Genomic DNA, 23,000 nt, shown 5'->3' with positions numbered 1-23,000 from the left:
CCCGCTCACTACACAGGCATGCATGGTGTACTAGTTGGGTATAATATTGAGTGAACAGTGGTAATATTGTGATGGGCCAAATGGCCTTCCACTTTGCTAATATTTTCTCATAATAAATATTTTACATTCACATAATAAAGATTGAAGTTGCATCAAACAGCACCTGTAGCAAAAGCTTTTCCACAGCTTGGATGTTCACATCTATATGGGCGATCCCCAGTATGTGCCCGCTCATGTACCTGTGACCACATAATAAAATTGAAATGGGTTAAAAAGTGTCAAAACAAATTAGTATCAATCTTAATGGTACTCCAGCATGAGTATTCATTTATAAAGTTTCGGTTTTGAGCGTACCAATGAAAGATTTTGGGTTTGGTAGGCTCTTGGTGGAATGTTCCTCTAAATTTCTCTCATATTCTCATTGTTGGGCCGAATGGTCTGTTTCCACACTGTAGGGATTCTAGAAGAATATTCTATAAGATGGGCTGTCCTTATCAAAAAAAAAGGGGACGGCATGAAGGCTCAGTGGTTAACACCGCTGCCTCACAGCATCAGAGACCTGTATTGAATTCCGGCCTCGGGCCTCTATCTGTGTGGAGTTTGCACATTCTCCCTATATCCGCGTGACTTTCCTCCAGGTGCTCCGGTTTCCTCCCACAGTCCAAAGACGTACAGGTTAGGTAGATTGGCCATGCTACATTGCCCTTTGCTGTCCAGGGATGTGTAGATTAGGTGGATTTGCCAAGACAAATGCAGGGTTACAAGGATAGAGTAAGGGGGTGAGTGTGGGTGGGATGCTCTTCGGAGAGTCAGTGAGGACTTGTTGGTCTGCATGGCCTGTTTCCACACTATAGGGATTCTATTAAAAAAACTGTGTCTATCTACAAAATGCACTGACTTCTAATATTCATTGAGTGTTGACAACTCTTTGACACATCATGCAAAAAATCAATCTTTTTCTTTCCTCAGGATATTTCACATCAGTTTCCTCTTTCTTTGTAATTTTACCCTCTTCATCATTGGTCATAAAATAAAGGGGCATTTCAGTAGTCAAAGTGAGGGTGGGATCTCAAATTCAATTTACAATGTCTATGAGCTGTATCAGCTAATTTCAGTTGAGTCATGTAAATTTTTGTAACTAAATATGTTTTAACTGAGTTAAAATCTCACCTTATGATAACACTTCTGGCCTTTTTAATTGTCCATTGACTACTATAGTATGTGCACATGAGGATATTATGAATATTGACCATTAAGGTTCAAACAAGAGGAATCTCCCAATTAACGGAGGTTGTCGAGGACAATCAGTGGCATAGGACTGAACTTTAGCAAGGTGTTAGTTGAAGAAAAACTGTGGCAATAAAGGTTCTATACCATACTAAAAGGAGCTGGGTGAGATTGCAGCACTCTTCCCAGGTTAACTCTTTATACACATCTGCTTAGAGTTTCCCCATCAAACTATAGCTGCTACCAGAAGCTAATCACATAGGAAGCTGGAGGTGTAAAACCATTTCTGACTACTCCATGAGGCTGCACACTTGGTTGCTATTCCTGTGGTGCTCTGCAGAGATGAAACAACCATCCTGACAAATTTAACGAGGGCATAAAATGGTGACTGCAAGCTATACGAGTCCTTCAATGTCCAAAATTAGCATAAGATTCTGCATGCAGTATAAATTTAATCTGACGCTTTGTTGTACAAAATTTGTTCTCTTTGGTGCATAATGAAGACAAATAATTCAGCACATAATATGTAACTACTCTTCGGTACAAGGTACTCATTTCTGTCACTTTAAACTGAAGGGATCATTCAGCTATGCAAATAGTACCCTGCACCAATATTCAAAGTGAAGCAGGGAATTCTACTTTCTGGCTAATGTCCCTTTCCCAACTACCACCAAAAAGAGGTTGTCTCGTCAATCACTTAGTTGCTGTTTGTGGGATCTAACTGTGTGCAAATTGGTTGCTCAGGAAGAGTGCAGATTGAAAACACTTCGAGTCGATAAAAGGTTGACAAGTGGGAGGACTCGCTTTTCTTAATGAAAATATTCACCTTCCAGTATTTGGTTCTTACTTCAGCGCAGTAGAGGAAACTGGTTGGTGTGTAACTGGTATGCTCTTCTACTTAAAATAGATAGTCTGTAAAGTCAAGGTATGGCAGGGCAGATCGGCAGAGTGAAATGGACAGTCTATGGCATGTATCCAAAACAAGTAAACCTGCAAGGAGTGCCACCAGCTGGTTTAGCTTAAATTCTAGGTTTCACAACATAGGTGGCAGCTGGTATCACCGTGGAGCATAGATGAGATACAGATCTGCTTGGATAGCAATTTTAGGAAGGTGGTCACACCACAGGTTCGGAACGTTGCAGATAGATAGGGAATGGATGACTGCCAGTCACTCTAAGAGAATCAGGAAGGTAGTGTAGGAATCGCACGGAACACAATCTAGCTTGCTAATCAGTTTTCTGTTTTGGATACTTGTGAGGGTGATGGTGCCTCTGAGAAATTCAGTCACATCCAAGTCAATGACATCACAGGTAGCTCAGCTACACAAATGATGTTTTTGATTTTAGCATCTTGTCTCATGGTTCATGCCTCAGCCACTAGATTCAAAGTGTTTTTTGTGCTTTTAGCCACAATTCTGCATTTAAATTTTAATGATTTTTAAAAATTCATTCAAGTGGGACATAGGCGTCACTGGCTAAGCCAGGCTAGCACTTATTGACCATCCTTAGTTGTTCTCGAGAAGATGGTGATGAGCTGTCTTCTTGAATGGCTACAGTCCACATGCTGTAGGTTAGCCCACGGTGCCCTTAAAGACTGAATTCCAGGATTTTTGATCCGTATCAATGAAGGAACAGCGAAATATTTCCAATGCAGGATGATAAGTCACTTGGTGGGGAACTTGCAGGTGGCGGTATTCCCATCTATCTTCTGCCCTTGTCCTTCTAGATGGAAGTGGCCTTGGGTTTGGAAGATGCTGTCTAAGGATCTCTGCTGAATTTCTGCAATGCATCTTGTAGCTACTGAGCATCGGCAGTAGAGCGAGTGGATGCTTCTGGATGTGGTGCCAATCAAGCCAGTTGCTTTGTCCTGGATGGTGTCAAGCTTCTTGAGTGCCGTTGGAGCTGCAGCCATCCATGCAAGTGTGGAGTATTCTATCACACTCCTGTCTTGTGTCTTGTAGATTTAGACAAGCTTTGGGGAGTCAGGAGGTGAGTTACTCACTATATTATTCCTAGTCTCTGACCTGCTTTGTAAACACTGTGTTGACATTGTGTAATCATCGGCAAACATCCTTACTTTTGACCTTATGATGGAGGGAAGGTCATTGATATAGCAACCTGACTAGTTCAGAAGGGAGAGAGGGGGAGAAAGAGGGAGATGGAGAGGGAGAGGGAGAAAGGTGAACTATAGACGTGCTAATTTGATGTTAGTCATATAAAGATGATAGACTCTATCGTAAAAGACTTGGCAACTGGACATTTAGAAAATAATGGTGAAATTGGGTAGAGTCAACATGAATTCATGGAAGTGAAATTATGTTTGACAAACCTGTAGGAATTTTCTGCGGATGTCACTGGTTGCACAGATAAAGGAGAACCAGTCGATTTTCAGAAGTTTTTTGATAAGGTCCAACACAGGAGGTTAGTAAATAACATTAGAATGCATGGGAATGAAGATATTAAACCAGTATAAATTGAGAATTAGTTAACAGACAGAAAGGAGAGAGAAAGAATAAACCGATTATTCTCAAGTTGGTAGGCTGTGATCAGTGAAATACCACAATGATCAGTGCTGCAGCCATAGCTGTTCACAATTTGGTATAGATCATTTTAATGTGGAGACCAGTTTCAGTATTTTCAGATTTACCGATGATACCAAATTAGGTTGGAATACAAGTTCTGAGGAAGACACCAAAAGGCAAAAAGGGGACTTGGTGATGCTAAGTCAATGGGCAAGCACATAGTGGATGAAATATAACGTAAATTAGTGTAATGGTGTCCACTTTGGTAGAAAAAGCAGAAAGACAGAATATTTCTTAAATAGTGAGAGGTTAGCAAGTACAAGGGTACAAGGGATATGGGTGTTCTTGTTCATGAGTAAATGAAAGCTAGGATGCATGTGCAACCGTCAAAAGGGAAAGTAAATGGCATGTTTGCTTTCATCGCAAATGTATTTGAGTACAGAAGTAAAGATGTCTTGGCTGTAGTTGTATGAACCCTTGATGAGGCTGCACCAGGAGTAATGGGTACAATCCTCATCAAAGGAATGAAACACTTCTCATAGAGGGAGTGCAATGGAAATCCCTAGAATGTTGGGATTGTTTTAAGAAGAGAGATTAAGGAAATGGTGCATGTATTCTCTTGTGTTTTTAATAGTGAGAACTGATCTCTACAAAATTTTTATAAGGCATGACAGATAGGATGTATCCCCTGGCTAGTGAGTCTAGACGCAGGGCACATAATCTCAGAAGAAAGGATAAGCCATTTAACATTGTTTTGAGAAGGAATCTTTTCACTAAGATAGTGAATCTTTGGAATTATCTACCCACAGGGCTTTGGAAGCTCAATCATTGATCATGAAATGATAAAAATTGATAGACTTCTGGAAACTAATGCCATTAAACAATATGGTGATGGTGCAGGAAAGTGGCATTGCAGTAGATGATCAGCCATGGTTTAAATGAATGGCAGAGCAAATTCAATTGGCTAAATTCCTACTGAACGTTTGTGTGCATCTCAGCTACATGCTTCAGAATCTCCCAGAAATGTAAAAAGTCATTAGATAATTACTGTTCTGATGGAAGGTCATCAACTCAAAATGTTTACTCTATATTTCTCCACAGATGGTTCTTGATCTGTTAAGTATTTCCAGCACTTTTTATTTTTACTGTATTTCAGGTTTCCAGTATCTGCAGTATTTTGTTTTCAATTTAAATAACGCAAGTGTTTTTTGATTTTTTTTAAAGCAATGATTAAAGTTAGTCAATGATTTTTGAACTATACCTTGAGATGATGAGCAGTAGTGTACAGTCTTCCACAACCTTCATATTCACATCGAAAAGCCTTTTCTCCCAGCTGCTGAGCCTTGGCACTCACTCGTGCAGTTACTTGGCCCTGAAGAACAATCTTGGGAAATAGAACAAATATGGATAAGTAACTAACTTTCTGCTGAATATTACACTATTCTAATTTATTAATTCCTTACATACAATATTCCCAATAATTATCACAGTTCCGTTAAAGCCACAATACACAAGGAAAGCATTAATCTTCCAGACATGTCAGTATTTAAAAAGGGACAATCCAACAAATGCTTTTCTTTAAAAGAAGATCTGACAGACACTTCTATGTACAAAAGCCATCAGTTTATGCTTTCCATAGACTGGAAAGGTTGCATCCAAACAGCTGTATTTTGTTGTCTCTAACATAGTCACCGGATCTCAAGTGATTCATTGCTTAGACATGCGTTCGCACAAACTTTTACAAAACTGTTCAACATTAATTATACAGTTTACACAGTGCTCATTATAACAGAATTCATAACATTTTCAGCCATACAGTAGATCCTGAACTCTTGCAGTTTAATCTAGAGACTCCACATCAAAATGCAAGGAATCCATTAACTCAGTTTGCCTGTTCCAAGATTACTGAGAATTCTTCTGATGAGTGGTATAAAACTCCATTCTTCCCATGGCACCCACTCTTTCCCTTTTCACACCCTTAACATCTTTGAAGACACTTTCCATCCTGTGTAGCCCCTCTGTCATCCCTTGGCAGCCTCACATCCTCTCCAGCCCCAGGCATACTACCTGGCCCCTGTCCATACACCTCAGTTTCACTCTGCTGGCTTACACCTTGGCCTCACTAACTTCAGTTCCAGGACCCCAGCCCCTAGCCTCACTCCGCAAACTAGCAACCTTGCTACCTCTTTCTGCCCTCATCTTGACACGATGATGCCATGCACTTCGTTGCTCCTCTCTTGTCTTGCTGCCAATAGTGAGCCTAAAAGCAGCAAGCACAAAACAGAATCAGCCTACGATTAAAGGAGCAGCTCTTCTTCATTTTCCTCCATTTACTTGCAGGGGTCTTTACTCTGATGCCTCGGAGTGAATTTTCTCAAGCAATTTTGGGGGTGAGCACTAGGCTTAATTTCCAGACCCTTTTGCTGGCTGATACTGTAAATGGCTCCCTCTCCTTTCCCACTTCAAAAAACCCACCCTCAACCCTCAAGTTGCTGCCACCTGGTATACTGAGTTTTGCCCCAAATTCTCTCTTCTGCATTTAGACATCCAAAAACTGTCACCTGGCTGACACAGCAACTTCCAAAAAAAGGACAAAGGCAAGAAGCACTGTCAAAAGACTGGACACTCACGGCCATCAGCTCTGATACAGGACTACATAAATTTTAAAGGCTGGAGTAGAACCAAGATCCACATATGGCAGCTCACCAAACATGTGTCAGGTGAAGCTGAGCAGAAGACAAGGATAACTCATGTGCTAACTCACTGGACAGCGAGGTTGCATGAGCTTTGTTACAAGGGATTCAAATGATACAGTGGCCTACAGGAGAAAACTGATGAATATGCACACTAACATGCTTCATGCGTTGCAAGTTGTGTCACATAGTTTTCACCACCATCAAGAAATGTGCAGGGGTTTGGCTCCAATGTAACACAGCATCACGCAAAGCTAGAAGGCAATTCTTTTCACCACAGAAATGGAGCTTAAATTCATAACAGCACTTTCAGACCCAGGTACAATACAATATTTGGTGGTTGGAGTCTCAGCTTCCAATGCTGTACAGGCAGAAATCGTTCATTGTCTCAGTGCTGCGGTGGACACTCAAATAGAAGTCAGACAATCCATACTTGGTGACACATAGGATCAACTGTTGTCATCACAGTCCTCAAAGACGTTTTCTGACTCTCACAACAGTTCAGTAATTTGTCCTCCACAGATCCTAAACACTTGCATCTAAAAACAATTCTTCACGGCATGCTGTTTCTTTTGCCATTCACCCTAAGTTGATGCCCTCATTCTCAATCATTTCACTAATGGGAACAGTTTCCATATATTCCTCTGGTCCTACACTCACTTTAAAGTTGTACCATTTGTTTCATTTTTGCCTCTCCTTCCTCTTCCTGCCAAATTAATCATTTTACACTTCTCTGCATTAAATTTCATTTGTCACTTGTCCATTCAGTCCGGCAACCTATGTCCCTTTGAAATACAGGACTATTCTTCTCACAGCTCACAATACAGCAAGTTTTATATTAATGGCACCTTTGGGAGTAGGAATGTGCTGATTGATCAAATATTACCAATATTATCAAATATTGATCAAAAGGGCCACATAATCAATGTAAAAACACATACTAAGTAACAGAAATGTAATGCAGGGTGTATGAACTTAAATGTTATACGTTATTTACAGCATACATCACTTAAATAAAACTCACCGGCAGAGAGCCTTCTCACTTACACCCTCAACTGACTACTCGGACATCATGGAGATCACAATAAAATATTAAACTTCCGGTATTTCAGATTTATGATTTTTGCTGGTTTATCAAGAGTACTGGTCCATAAAGTGCCAGCTAGAACAAAGTTTGCCATACTTCCAACTTTTGTGTAATCTGTAATTTTTGAAATTGTGCCCTGTACACTCAAGTTGATATCAGTGTGTGGAAACTTTATCTGAGTGAGACAAAGGCAGAATGAGTATATCTGGGAATTTGGTTCAAAGTGGAAATTCAGGGCAGTGGGAGAAAGAAGTACTTTAAGTAAAGCTTACTTAAAAAAGTAATGTCTGCAGAGCAAAGGATGAACAAAAGAGCAAAGAAGACACAGAAACAGAGGCCTTCCTAGTGGTGGGGTGGCTAGTAAGTGTGTGTTTAGGTCTCCAGTCATTTTTGCTTTCATTTCTTTAAAATAGCTCAGGTATAAGGAGATTGGTGTTTTAAAAGAAACATTACGATAATATATAAAGAGCAGCTAATCTGGAAAAATTAACTAATAAATAAATAAAATTCAATTTTGATAACAGGACAGGTGATGTATTCCTACTGCAGCATGTGGAAGCTGCTGGACACCAAAATGATCAGAGGATCTGTAGTGTTTGCAGCTCAAGGAACTTCAGATCAGAGTTGAAGCTGCAGACATTGCTTCACATCAAGGAGGAAGAAATTAACTAGACGCTTTGCTTCATAGGTAACGTCAGTGCTCATCCAAATTTGGTCTGTAACCAGGGACAGAAGGGTGTGACTGCAGGTGAGACAGGTATGAGGACTTGGAGGCAGAGTTCAAGGAGTCTTGTTCCCTGAAGCTGTCCAACAGTTACGTGGGTTTTTGCAAGCTGTGTGAAAGAGCAAAGATTGAAAGGAAGATGAACAAACTGACCAAGATATGGGGAGCCATTCAAATAAGGGGAGGAAATAGGAAAGAAATAGTTAAAGGAGATCATTTAATTTGGATGATATATACTATTGTCTGCAGCTGTAGACAGAAGTCCCAAAGGTTGTACTGCCTGTGAGGTGTCAGGGTTAAAGACATCTCCTCAGGGCTGGAGAGGAGTTTGGAGTGGGAAGGAAGGTACCCAGTTGCCATTATCCACGTTGGTACCATCGAAGTTGATAAGACTAAAAAAAGATGTTCTGCTGAAAGAATGTGAACGATTTGGAGCTAAATTCTACCTGAGCCAATAAAAAAAATGGCACAGGGCAATTAAAATCAAGGAGTTAAATGTGGACCTCAAAACTGGTGTGGAACATGTTTCAATTCACAGGCCACTGGCACAGTACTGGGATAGAAGACAGCTGTTCCATGGGATGGGCTTCCAGTGCTGGGATCAATATCCTGGTGAATAAACAAATGTGGGGATGGGGTTTGGAGGTGGGATCGGGGAAATGTAGGCTTATAAAGCACGAGGATATGGTAGTATCACAGGGCAGCTGTTCAGATAACGGCACCCAGCATGGGAAAAGAAGGGCAGAGTTTACAAATGTAGAATTTAAAAATCAAAGCAGAGCAATCACATTGCTGGGAGTGTACTACAGGTCCCATAACAGTTTGAGAGAGACAGAAGAGAAGATATGTAGGCAAATTTCAGAGAACTGTACAAGTAATAGGGTAGTGATAGGGGATTTCAATTTCCCCAATATTAACTGAGGTAGACATACAGTGAAATGTTTAAAAGGAATTGAATTCTTAAAATACATCCAAGAGAGCTTTTTAAGCCTGTATGTAGAAGGCCTTATAAGAGAGGGAGCGGTTTTAGGTAATGCAACTGGGCAAGTGGCTGAAGTATCAGCTTGGGAGCATTTTATAGACAGCGATCATAACTCTGTTGGATTTGTTATTGTTATGGAAAAAGAACAAGAATGGGTCTGAAATGAGAATACGAAACTGGGGGATGGCCCCTTTTAATTAGATCAGGTGTAATTTGGACAGAGGGGAGCAAATACTTTTAGGTAAATCTGTGTCATAGTAGTGGGGGCATTCAAGAAGGAAATAGGGAGAGTAAAAGGCCAACATGTTCTCATAAAGACTCATAGTCTAAGCAATAAATCCAGCACACCTTGGATATCAAGGGATATACAGGATAGGATAAAGAGAAAAAGGGAAGTTTATGGCAACAACCAAGGGCTCAAACCAGCAGAAACCCTAGAGGAGTACCAAATTTTCAAGAGGAAACTTAAAAATGAAAATAGAAGAGCAGAAAAATTGGCAGAAAGAATAATGACAGGTAAAGTAAAGGAAAATCCCATTTTATTTTACAAGTATATTCAGGATTAAAGGGTAACTATAGAAAGAGCAGGGCCCATTAAGTACCCCGATGATAATGGGTGCATGGAGCCAGAGGACATGGGTAGTATTTTAATTGAATACTTTGAATTGGTGTTCACTAGTAAAGCAGATGTGGTTGTAAAAAGTAGTTATATAGAGATAGTGAATGTAATTACTTGGTAGGAATGAAGACGTTGAATCAGTCCGGGTAGATAAATAAAAAAGGAACAGAAATCCCTGGTGCACAGATCCCCAAATAGTAGTTACGCAGTGCTGTAGTTCTGCAATGGGCACTGTATAAACTAAGAAAGGTATGGCAATAATCAAGGGTGATTGTAATATACATATAGAGTAAATTAATCAAATTTGCAAGGGTAGCCTCAAGGGACAGTTCACTGAATGTATTAGAGATTGTTTTTTGGATCAATATGTTAGGGAACCAACCAGGGAGCAGGCTATCCTGGATTTGGTATTGAGTAATTAGGCAAGATTAATTAATTAGTTCATTGAGAGGACCTTCTAGGCAAGAGTGATCATGGCACACTAGAATTTGAAATTCAATTTAAACTGCTGAGCACTGGGCTTAATTTCTAGACTCCTTGGCTGGCCGACATTGTAAATGGGTACAAAAAACAAGTTGCTGGAAGAGCTCAGCAGGTCAGGCAGCATCTGTGAAGAAAAAAATCAGAGTTAATGTTTTGGGTCCGGTGACCCTTAGGGTCACCGGATCCGAAACGTAAATGGGTCCCTCTCCCTTCCTTCTTCAAAAACCCACCCTTAACCCCTATCTCTTGCCACCTGATTTCTAACTTCTTTTCACCTCCAACATTCTTACAGCACTGAAACAACACAAATGGGATCCTACGTGACCGTGATTTGATTGCAATATCTCCCCTTAATTTTATATTTTTATGTCAATAATCGTATAACAAACATTTGCTGCAACTTCTATTGCTCTGATCAAGCTTCTAAGCTGAGCTCCCACACAAGTTATTTTACTTCATATTAAGTCACTCCCAAAAGACAGGAAGCAAATGAGTATATTTTTAAAACTTAATTCAAAGATGCGCTCATGCCTGAAAAGCTATACTTATGTAATACAGATAGTACAGTGCCTACCAATCAGAACTCAAAATTCACAGGTGTGGCAGGCAAATCATCCCCAAAAGAACAACTTTCATTTATGCGGGTGACAGATCAGAGAAAAGTTGTCCCTGTAAATAGGATGGAAAGAAATAGTGAGGAGCAGCTCTTCCAATCACAGTTTGGTTCTTTCTTGTGCTTTATCAGTAACAAATGAGGGAGTGAAGCAACCTGTGATTGGAGGAGCAGCGTGCAATGAACTAAGTAAGTTCTCGCTGTTGGGAGTTGCTGGGAAAGCCTTTGCTCAGGATCTTGCTCCAAGAGCTGGTGTTCAGGCAGAGGAGGGGTGCTGATAACTAGAAATGGGGATGCAGGTTCGAGAGGTGCTGGGTCCAAAAGCAGACTTTTGTGAGTAGGAGTATACTAAACAGGTACTAGAAGAGTTACGAGAGGGTCAGTATCAATGAAATCAGAGTAAAATAAATATAACTTCACACAACTAATCAATGTTACTGCTCCAGTTCTTATTATGCACTAATGAATGCTTTACCTGCATTTTTTTCTCATGATCACTCTCATTCACTAATCCTGTACTGCTGACATTTTCACTTCCATCACCGGTTACCTATACAAAAAAAACTGAATACAATTAGATAAAATGCTAAGAAATATTTTTAAACAGAGATATAAATTGATGCCTAATGTTTTTACTTTTCACAACTTCTGACATCCATTCAACATCGTACCATCTTCTCCTTCAGCACCTAACAGTAACAAACATTCCCGTTTTACTCAGGGGTTTCGGTAGAGCATCTCTAGAACAACACTGACTGATTATTTTGAGATTCCAAATGTGTTTTGAACTCTATACAAAACATTAAAAATTAAATAGTATGAAATAATTTTAACGAAAGTTCAAAAGTTCAAAGTGTCAAGTGCTATTTCACTGCTGACATTTAAACAGACACTTACTTTTGTAGCATACTGTTCAAGTGCACTGATGGTCTCAGGATCTACTGTGGTTTCTCCTGTGTGTAGTCCCGCCAGGGTGCTGTCAGCTTGAACAGTAAGGATGGTATCAGATTGTGGAACTTGTATTGTATGGTGGATATAGGCAGTAGTTCCATCTTCCAACTGGACTGCTTGCACTGCATTTGGATCATAGCCATCTTAATCATAAAAGAAAGAAAGGAAATTATGAATAATATCATTTTTCTCTGATGACAGGTTTACTGTAACCTCTAATGAATTACCTTTTGGGGTATGATGGATAAATGCAGTTGATCCATCCTCTAGTTGGACTGCCTGTCCATCCTCAAAACGCAGACAATCTCCTGCAAGAGAATGGTCAGCACAAGGAGTTTTTGAATAAATTTTGAGTTATTGTAATCGAAAAGGAGTAGTCCCACAATGGCTCAGCACTCTTATGTGTTGCTAAGACATTCACAAAAATAAAGTCACCATTATATGTTAATGCAGTTGGGCTATGAAGATGAAAAACATCAGTCTGCAATATTATCCAATAATGCAAAAGCAAAATATTGTGGATGTTGGAAATTTGAAATTCGAACAGAAAATGCTATAAAAATGTGATCAGGTAGTGGAGAGAAACAGATCTGTTGAGAAGACGAGAGCTCACATTTCATTGGAAATTCTGTTTGTCTCCACAGATGCTACCTGACCTACTCAGTTTTTCTAGCTGTTTTTTGTTGTTATTGCAGCTGTCCAATAATAGCAGGTATAAAGTTTCATTCTTTGTTTATCAGACAGTACAAGATTGGTATCCCACTGTGATGTCTTCATTCTCAACAGCTTTACCACCACCTTTTTCTGAAAATGTAAAGAATGGCCACAGAAGATTATCCATGGCCTGAAGACACTTAAAATACTTTTATTTTTGACTTGCATATAATGGCCCCAGGTATCTGCCCCATTTCACACCGTTAACAGGGGAGATGGTGGCACAGTGATGATGGCACTGGACTAGTATTCCAGAGGCCAGGCTAACGCTCTGGAGAACAGGTTCAATCTCATTACTGGGATAGCAGGTGGAATTTATATTTAATTCATAAAATCTAAAATTGAAAGCTCAACATAATAATAGTTTCATGGTCACTGCCATCAATTGTCTTAAAAATCCATCTGGCTTGCTTAGCCCGGTAGAGAAAGTATTCTGCCATCCTTACCCAGTGTGTCCAACATGAGACTCAAGACAAACAGCAAGGAAGTTGGCTCTTAACTGTCTTCTGAAATTAGTTGGTGGCCCAGTCAAGTTGTACCACTCCACTACAGAAATGCTGCAGTTTTCAAGAAGGTGGTTCACCACCAATTTATTGAGGGCAGTTAAGGATGGGCAACAGATGCTGGCCCTACCAGAGATGCCACATCCCAAGAAAGATTAATTAAAAAATTTGGAAATTCTACACTTTGTTTTTCAGTATGAATTTCATCTGCCCCTTGGACTGCAACAATTTAAATTTAGTGCTTTGTACGTTTAGATGGAATGCACATTTGCTTTCTGAATGGGAGGATCTCCAACAGGGAGGGAAGATGTCACTCTTTGCTTCACTACAACTGTAAGTCATTTGAAGTTATCTGTAGGCCGCAGAGGACCCACCAGGTTTGCAGGAGAACAGTGCACTGAAGTGAGAGGGGATGACTGCTGAAGAGGGACGGAGTGCTCAAGGTAATGCATGATAAACTGGAATAATGGGCAAACTTATGAAATTTAAGAAAGCACAGGCCTCATATTGTTTCAAACTACTTTACAGATATTTTTGCAACAAGTTCCCTCTAAGTAACACATCATCATGGTTTGAAATTATATTACCATTGCTTCACTGTCACTGGATCAAAATCTTGAACACCCTTCCTCATTGTGGGCTGTGGGTGAACTTAAACTCAGGAACTGCAGCAGTTCTAGAAGGCAAAATAAATTCTGGCCCAGCCAGTGATGTCCATATTCCATGACAGGACAATTTGTAAGAAGTGACTGTTACAAAAAGGTAAATATAGTGATTAGATTACAGACAGCAAAGTCCACAAATAGAAAATAAATGACTAGAGAATTGGCTTTGGTAGTGCAGACGAAAAGAGAAAAGTTAGTCATGATGGAAGGACCAGTTCAATTACTCACTGCACTTCTAAAGTCTTTTACAGCTTTCTAAGGTGGCAGATGGGGTCAATGTCTGACCCAAAAGCCAGTATCTCTGATCATTCCACATCCTTTGTACAAGTGTCGGCAAAATTGGAACCTATAACCTTCTAATTTAGAATAGAGCTACAAATTAAGTTGACACTTGCAATACTATTCCAGGTGCAAACTATTTGGAAGCAGAATTTCAATTTTTGTTGCTTTCCTCACGTTAGGTCCCCTCTTGATTCCCACAGAACTTCCTGACACAAACAACAACAGCTGATCAGTGACTACCTCTAAAATCATGTTCTGTTTACCAAGCCATCAGTGTTGTTCTTTCTGACACCATATGGTATAATTGTGACATTTTATGTTACGTCATGTTGAATTTAAGAAAATTTAAATCCATAGTTACATATGAAATATTGAGACAGTTTCACTTTTAGTTTTGTCTATCCGAATGAAATTTCTCTATTTGCATTCACATTGCAACTGCTGTCAACTTAATTTGATACATAGCAAGATAAAGTTAACTTATCCAACTTCTATCATACACCTTGATTCTAACTTACACTGTTGATCACCACTCACCTGATTTTGGTACTGAAACTTGTTGGACATATGCTGTAGAACCATCCTCTAGTTGAATTACTTGACCATCAACTAACTTCCCATCTGAAACACATTAGGTATATCTTAAGACACAGAGATGAAGCACTTAACAGGTAAATAACCTATGGTGTCACTGCTGCACAATCCAGATCAGGAATGTTCCAGGAACTAACCCTGTTCAGAGTCACCAGAGTTCAGTCAGGGCAAGCAACAGGGTACTAAAATTGCTTACAGTATCCTTAGGCTAAGATGACTAGAAGAAATGGGTTTACTATTCATGATTAGTGACTCCTTGCTGTTAAGATGGTGAAGGGAGCTGAAAGTGTGTTTTAATGTCCACTGTTGTTAAACAATTTACTTACATGCAATGTACAAGTTCACTCAACGTGGGGTATTAGAGGGTGGTTGTGCCTGTGGAATCATATTCACATGTCAACAGAAGAAATCCGAGAAGTGGATAAGCATCATCGGTAGTGGTGATTGGGAACTAGGCAAGGTTTATATGTCTGGCACACATTTATTTTATTATATATTTTGTGTTTAACATCAAGTTAAAAGAAAGTTATAGCTGTAAACTAGATTATTTTAGAAGACCAAATTATACAAAACAAACATTAAATAGAAGAATTGCTGTATAATTAGAAATTCACCAAGAAAGTGTACACCTTTAGGATTGTGTTGAATATATGCTGTAGTTCCATCTGCAAGAGTAACAGCTTGTAAACTCACACCGTCCATATTTTCCAGTCGATCACCATCTAAATAAAAAGACTCATTACTGTTTGGAATAGGTAAATTATAAAATAATTTTATACATAAACTGAACAATCTCTTCCTAACGTACGTTATTGGGTAGTTGATGAAAGGAAAATTGGAGAAACTGAGCAGTAATGTTTACAAAAACTGCATTATCACAACATTTGTGATTCTGCACCCTCCCAAATTTAATTGTTTTTGTCCTATTAGGTCGATCATAACAACACAGATTCCGTCTAATTTTGCCAATGCCATTTAACATGGAGTCAAAGCAAAAGAGAGTGGAGAGGACACTGTTGTCAATTATCATTCCATGTACATAACGGAGCTTAACATAAGTCTGACTGAAATCAAGCATTTGCCACGGGACACTCTACAGACATAAATTCACGCACAGCAAAGTGGCTTGAACTACTAACTAATCCACTAATTCCTTTAAATTTGAAAAATAAACTGTTTTTAATTTGCTTCAGTAGGATGTTTGGTTTATATTTTTTTAATTAACCTGTTCAGAGATGTTATTACATACCTATACAGCAGGTGCGTTCTGAACCTGGGTCTCCTGGGTCAGATGTAGGGACACTACCACTGCACGACAAGAGCTCCCCCCTCCCAGGTGGATTTTTTTTGCTGTTCTGTGTAAGGGCACCTATATTAGTCATCTGCTATATTAAAGTAATACTGTCATTGATAAACCTTGTATCATTTATAGAAATACTGACCAAAACAGTTGCAGAATAGCAGCATTTGACCTTGCAATCATAATTATATACACTTCCTATGGGAGATTAGTAAACATTTGACAATTTTGAACAGCAAAGAATTTACGTCCAAAACCTTTTACTAATCTAACCATGTGCTATTAATTGACCCCTTTGTTTTCTCCTCTTTTCCTCAGTAACTGAGTCAAACAGAGTTGTGAACAAAGTATTTTCCCTTTCTTCCTTTCACATGTTCTCAGACTGGCACACCCAGCCCTGCAAACATCTTACAAACATCTGAAACCCTAATCCAGAAGTGGGTGACTTGTCCCAAAGATTAGTCAACCAATAGCCTAACATAGTCATATTCACGTAGACATACCTTACAGGCAATGTCCCACACAGCCATCATCATACCCTAAGTACATCCAGTCCCAGCAGCAGGACAGAACTACCCAGAGGTGGAGGTACAGTGATATACAGTTAGGGCTGAGTTGTCCTGGGAGTCCACAATATTGACTCCAGACCCCATGGGCAAGGAAATCTCACGCTCATTATCACCTCCTGTCTCTATGTTGAATACTTTTAGGAGGAAGCACTGAGAATGGCACAGTCACAGAATGTACAGTGGGTGGGAGACTTCAACATCACTAATAGTGGTTTGAGTGTACCACTACTGAGCAACGTGGACAAGTGCTAAAGGATATAGTCGACAGACTGGGCATGCGGCAAGTGGTGGGAGAACTAATGAGGTTAAAAAACTTAGTTGCCCTCGTCCTCACTAATCAACCATTACCAGATGCAGGACTGTACAGCAGTCTTCCTACTATACTGTCAGTCATTGTGGAAACAGCATCCTGTATGCATATTGAGGATATCCTCCATCATGTTGTGTGACACTGCCAACATGGAATAAACTTCAAAAAAGATCTAGTAATTCAACACTGGGCAACCAGGAGATTCTGTAGACTGTCAGCAGCAGAAGACTTGTATTCAACTACAATGTGTAATCTAATGATTTAGCATATCCTCCACTCTACCATTACCATCAAACTGGGAATGCACAATGGGCATGCCTAGTGCAGCTCCAGTCATATCTAAAACTGAGGTGGAAACTACAATACAAGGCTACTTGCATACTAAACAGCAGAATCAAAATGAAATAGCCAGGACTGTGCAATCCCTCATCAATGAATCAGATCTAAGTTCTGCAGCCCTGCTACAACCATCTAGGAATGATGGTAGACACTTAACAATTAACAGGAGGAAATAACTCCACAAAATATCACCTGGGGAGTCAAGCACATCGATGTAAAAGACAAGACAGAAGCACTTGAATCCATCTTCAGCCAGAATTGCCTAATGGATGAGTCATTAGATGCCAGTCTTCAGCCAATTCAATTCACCCCACATGATAGCAAGAAACTGCTAAAGGCAGCGGTATTATACAGGCAATGGACTCTGACAACATTCTGGCAATAGTACTAAAGTTGTGTTTCCTGGAAAAAATTGCACACCCCAGCTAACCCATTGCAATACAGCTACGACACTGGCATCTACCTAACAATGTGGAAACATGCCTAGGTATATTATGTCCACAAAAAGCAGGAAAAATTCAACCAAGCCAATTATTGCCCTGTAAGTCTAATTTCAATCATTGGCAAAGTGATGGAAGGGGCGGTCAAGAGTGCTGTCAAGTGGCATTTGCAAAAAAAAAAACCCTGCATACTGCACTCATTCTGGGTTCTTCCAAGGCCACCTAGCTCCTGACCTCATTATAGTGTGGTCCAAAGATGAACAAATGAGCAGTGGTGAGGTGAGAGTGACTGGCTTTGACATCAAAGCAGCATTTGATCAAGAATGGGATCAAAGACCCTAGCAAAACTGGTCAATGTGCATTGGGGGAGACCTCTCCACTGACTGTAATCATAACTATCACAAAAAAAGATGGCTGCGGTTGTTAGAGGTCAATCATCTCAGTCCAAGGCCATCGTTTCTGAAGTTCCCCACAGTCATGTCCAAGATCTTCAGCTGCTTCATCAGTAACCTTCCTTATCATAAAGTAAGAAATGTGGATATTTTCTGATACTTGCACAACGTTCAGCACTGTACACAATTCCTCAGATACTGAGGCAGTCAATGTTCATGTATAGTGTGACCTGTACAATACCCAGGTTTGGATTGATAACTAGCAAGTAACATTCACATCACTGCCTGGCAATGATTATTTAAAACAGGAAAATCTAAGCAGCTCCTCTTGAATTTCAGTAGCAATACCATTGCTGAATCACCCACATTATCAACATAACAGAGGTTACCAGTGACCAGAAACTGAACTGTAAATGTATGTAGATACTACAGCTATAAAGAGCAAGTCAGAAGTTAGAAATTCTGCACAAGTAATTCAACTCCTACCTGCCCAGTACCTGTCCACCATCTATAATCCACAAGTCAAGAGTGTCTGATGAGTGCAGCTCCAACATCACTCAACCATCCAGGAAGAGACAGCCTTTTTATTCAGCACCCCATCCACAAACTTCAGCATTCACTCCTTTCACCATTGACGCACAGTAGCAGCAATGTGTACCATCTATAAGATGCACTACCGTAGCTCACCAAGGCTTCTTCAACAGTAATTTCCAAATCTGCCTCCAAATCCAACCTCAATTAACCAGAAGGACAATGACAGCAGACAGATGGGACCATAACCACCTACAAGTTCTCCTCCCTGCCACAGAGCATCCTGATTTGGAATTGTATCAGTGACTCAGTGAGTAAAGGAACAAAATCCCAAAACTCCCTAACAGCACTGAAGGTGACCCTGCATCCAGGGACTGCAGCAAATCAGGGACACAGCTCACCATCAATTTCTCAAGCACAAATGGGGATGGCCAATAAGAAATGGTATATTCAGCAATGCCACATCCATGAAAGAATGAGAAAAAATTGCCCAGGCAGCTGATTCAATATTACACTTGAAAAAAATTCTACAAACCACAGCAAACCATTAGACTGGTCCAAACATTGGGCTGGACTTTTTGAAGCTACTGCTATAGGAACATTGGCAATTAAACCCATATCATGGGAGAAGCTCCATATCAGTCGCCTGGTGGCAGGAAAACCTCCCTTGATTAAATCAGAAGGTGAAGGGACTGACAGGTGTTTGGCCATCAGTGGCAGAAGGCCAAATGGTACCCATTATCTCTGAGTCTACTGCAATTTAGTAGTGGCTGTGAGATTAAATGGAGGTTGTACAGGTCTCCTGGGCCTTCAGAATGCCTTCCAGCAAAACCTATTGGATTTTGAAGGGAACAGGCAGGTACGAAGAGGATAGGGATCCCACATGAGCAAGAATTATACTTCTAATTAATGGAGCTGGCATCAGATATGTGAAAGGGCACTGATGGCCACAATTCTGCTTTTGCCTCCAATCCTACATTTGCATAAATTCTACCTCACCCTCAATCACTTGTGACCAGGGATCCCTCTGTGATTCTGGACCTCAGGCAGGTACAGTGCTGCCAACAGCCACCGCACCTGCTGGTTAAAAAGGCAAGTGGAGCTGACGGGCCACAAGCTCTTGGCAGATGGGGTCCTCAATCTCGAAAACAGCCTATTGTGGTTTAGGACTAAGTGTCTGAATGGCACTTGATTCCTTCAGTCCTCCCCATAGAGCTAACAGAGGGTTCTTAACATTTCTCAGACCAGTGGGCAAGACCCCCATTAGTCCGGCAAAATTCCAGCCATTGCTTTATAGATTGCACAAACAAAATAGGAAAACTACGTCAACAGTATTTTAACTGGTAGAAACCATCCTGCATCATTCAGCAATTTTTGTTTAAGTAGTAAACCATTGTGTTGTTAGAATCATTAGTTAAAAAATGTTATATTGTTTTGTGGAATTTACCTCCTATTTTTTCAAATCATTGGTGTTAACTTCAACCTGAAAATTTGCAAAGGAAAAAAAAAATTCACAAAATTAAAACTGAAACACAAAGATTAATACTTGTAGAGATTTACCTGTTACTGCTACTGCTTCTGTTAGGCACAGTGTAACGTGCTGACCATTGCCCATTCCCTGGAATTCCGCCATACTTTGAGTTTCTCTGTTTATCTGTGCCAATAACATATCTGATAAAATGTCAAACAATTAAAATTAATGGGCATCACCTATTTCCAGCAGGAACACAATCTCATCACAAGTATTCAACTAAAGTAAACCTGTTAAAATTATAGTGATAGCACGCTAAATAATTAGTGGGAATAAAACTTCACAAAGTTACAATAATACAAGGTTTTGTGATATCAGAAGTTTATTAGGTATCAATTATAGTTTAAAAGTCTGAATAACAAATTTTTCTTATCCAACAATTTTAACAAGATATCTCATGCTAAATATCGCCATGTTCAACGTTCTCTCTGAAACATTTTGAAAGAGTAAAATTGAACAAAAAGAAAAGGTATCGGATATTAAAGGTAACAACGAAATACCATAAAATTCACACTTCTGGCATACACTAGGACCAAATGGTGTTCGTAACTCCAAAATGCCAGCTAACAAAACAATTAATAATTTAGCCATTTAGGGGACTGATTGCAAAAGAACTGGCAACCACTTGATACTGATAACATAGGTATTTTAAATATCTTTGATTCCTGTTAAAATTTAAAAATTGCCAATGTTAAAACATTATTGACTATAGAATATTTACAAACAAAAACAATCAGTCAATCATAATGATAATACAAGGCTCCATGAAGGACTTAATTTAGTTTAGACCCAGTCCTTGATTTTATTGCTTAGTTGCCTGTGAGAGGGGCGGCACGGTGGCACTGTGGTTAGCACTGCTGCCTCACAGCGCCAGGGACCCGGGTTCGATTCCACCCTTGTGCGGCTGTCTGTGTGGAGTTTGCACATTCTCCCCATGTCTGCGTGTGTTTCCTCCAGGTGCTCCGGTTTCCTCCCATAGTCAAAAGATGTGCAGGCTAGGTGGATTGGCCATGCTAAATTGCCCATAGTGTTCAGTGTAGATTAGGTGGGTTCTAGGGGGATGGGTCTGGGTTGGGTGCTGTGAGGGTCGGTGTGGACTTGTTGGGCCAAAGGGCCCGTTTCCACACTGTAGGGGTTCTATGAAAAAAAAGAGCTTAAACATCACTTCTAAGTCGTAAATACTGCATGTGCAGTTTTTAACCACTTATTTCTGTGCAATTGTAAATAATTCTACATGAGTTTCACAAGGAATACTGCATTTTGTAACCTGGCAATAGTTTAAAAAAAAATTTCAGTGAACCCACATCCATCAACCAGAGACATCACATCTGTACCTTGTGGAACATTTAAAATTTGAGAGGTGCCAGAGCATGCAAAATTTAGCATAATAGCTCAAATAGTAATATCAATAATTCCCCACTTGGACAGGTTCATTAAATTCAGCTAAGCCATCAGGAGATGTGCCTACCAGATGGCAGCATGGGACATGGCTAGGGGAGAAAGAAGAAATAGATAAACTAAAAGTCATGCCAGGCACTCCTGCATATCACTAAGTGGTCAGTTCAACAGTAGCACTGACAGTTGCTCACCCTTCAGTCAATGAATGGCATATGTTGGATGGATATCGATTAAAATATATAGGTAGGCAAAAAATTAACCAAGAACTGTCTGCAGAGCAACTTACGATAGGATTAAGGATAGAACAATACAGCAACCTTCAAATCATCAGAACATATTTTGCAATCCTCACAATAGCAAAAGGGTTTTAATAGTATGTTAAGTTAAACAATATTGTGCTCTTTAGTGGAATTCCTCTTTCAAATTTTATATTTCCATGGAGGTGCTTTACACTTTGATATCCTTACATAATGTCATGATTGTTTTTAAAGTAAATCTTATTCTAGTAACAGCACTCAAGCCTCACTCTCTGAGAAGTACAAATGACAGCAAAATGAACTAAACTGGGAACCAACTACAGTTTTACAAACCATTTTGTGTCTTTTAAGTGTTTATTTCAAAAGGAATGATTACTGAATGACAGCTTTGGTAAAGAGCAATAAAGCAAGTCACACATTATTTGACATGGCGGTAAAAGTGAAAACTGCCCAAATATGTCTGATCCACAATAAGCGAAATATAAACAATCCAGCCAATTATCACGCCTTCAGTCTACTATCAGTTTGAATTTTGCCAAGTCCACTCCAGATGTCATCATCTTGATCCATACATGGAAAAAAAAACAAATTCCTGAGATAGTCCTCATCAGATTTATCAGATTGTAGAGTTCACGTTAAAATTCAGCTTTTAGCTGAGATCTCAAGATCAGGCACTGTCTATCTGCTTAGCTCAATGTTAAAGATTACATAGATCAAAGACAACCACCAGTTCCCCCAGTGTCCATGCCAATATTTACTACACATTAGACAATGTGTAATAAGATATAGCATGACTTGAGAGCTCTTGAGGTGCAGTGATAGTGTCCCTAACTCTGAATCAGAAGGCCTGGGCTCAAGTCCCACCTGATTCAGAGTTGTGTCATAATGGTTCTGAACAGGTTTAGTAAAAACTTCTATAGCATGGCTTGATAACGTGTGTAAGACTTTTACACAGTTTATAGTACAAATCAACAGCTCATTGTGTAGAGGCCCGCACTATTTTTCTTTTATTCATTTTTGGAGATTTGAAACTATGTGGACATTAAGAGTTGAACTTTGAAGAGCAGCTTGTTTTAAAGAACATAGACAGATCTCAGTTGCCCGGAAGGGTCACTGGACCTGAAGCGTTAACTCTGATTTCTCGTCACAGATGCTGCTGAGATTTTCCAGCAATTTCTGTTTTTGTTGTGAACAAAGACAGATAATTTGCTGTTGATAACTGGCCTTAATTGTTATTCTCAGGACATTGTTAACGAAATGGTACCAAACTGTTGC

The 23,000-nt window shown here is 39.8% G+C and overlaps 2 protein-coding genes across 2 annotated transcripts in view; one reads left to right on the top strand and one right to left on the bottom strand.

The window, feature by feature from the left end:
- Positions 1 to 152: 152 nt before the first annotated feature.
- On the bottom strand, positions 153 to 20,206 carry LOC109918961 (zinc finger protein 143-like). The gene is made up of 8 exons (XM_020518909.2): positions 20,100 to 20,206; positions 15,273 to 15,380; positions 14,602 to 14,685; positions 12,128 to 12,208; positions 11,847 to 12,043; positions 11,425 to 11,499; positions 5,010 to 5,132; positions 153 to 239 (listed from the first exon to the last, which is right to left on the bottom strand). Exons 1-8 carry the CDS (start codon positions 20,170 to 20,172, stop codon positions 153 to 155), a joined length of 828 nt encoding a protein of 275 aa, XP_020374498.2. The 5' UTR covers positions 20,173 to 20,206.
- Positions 20,207 to 22,152: 1,946 nt separating this feature from the next.
- Positions 22,153 to 23,000, top strand: part of LOC109921277 (zinc finger protein 143-like) — a 36,874-nt gene continuing 36,026 nt past the window's right edge. The window contains exon 1 of the mRNA XM_048607331.1: positions 22,153 to 22,158. Within this exon, the coding sequence (XP_048463288.1) occupies positions 22,153 to 22,158 (6 nt within the window). The remainder of the gene's footprint in view (positions 22,159 to 23,000) is intronic.

The sequence above is a fragment of the Rhincodon typus genome, chromosome 17, assembly GCF_021869965.1.
Source record: "Rhincodon typus isolate 14 chromosome 17, sRhiTyp1.1, whole genome shotgun sequence".
NCBI classification, from domain to species: domain Eukaryota; kingdom Metazoa; phylum Chordata; class Chondrichthyes; order Orectolobiformes; family Rhincodontidae; genus Rhincodon; species Rhincodon typus.
This window is presented reverse-complemented; position numbering and strand designations above follow the sequence as displayed.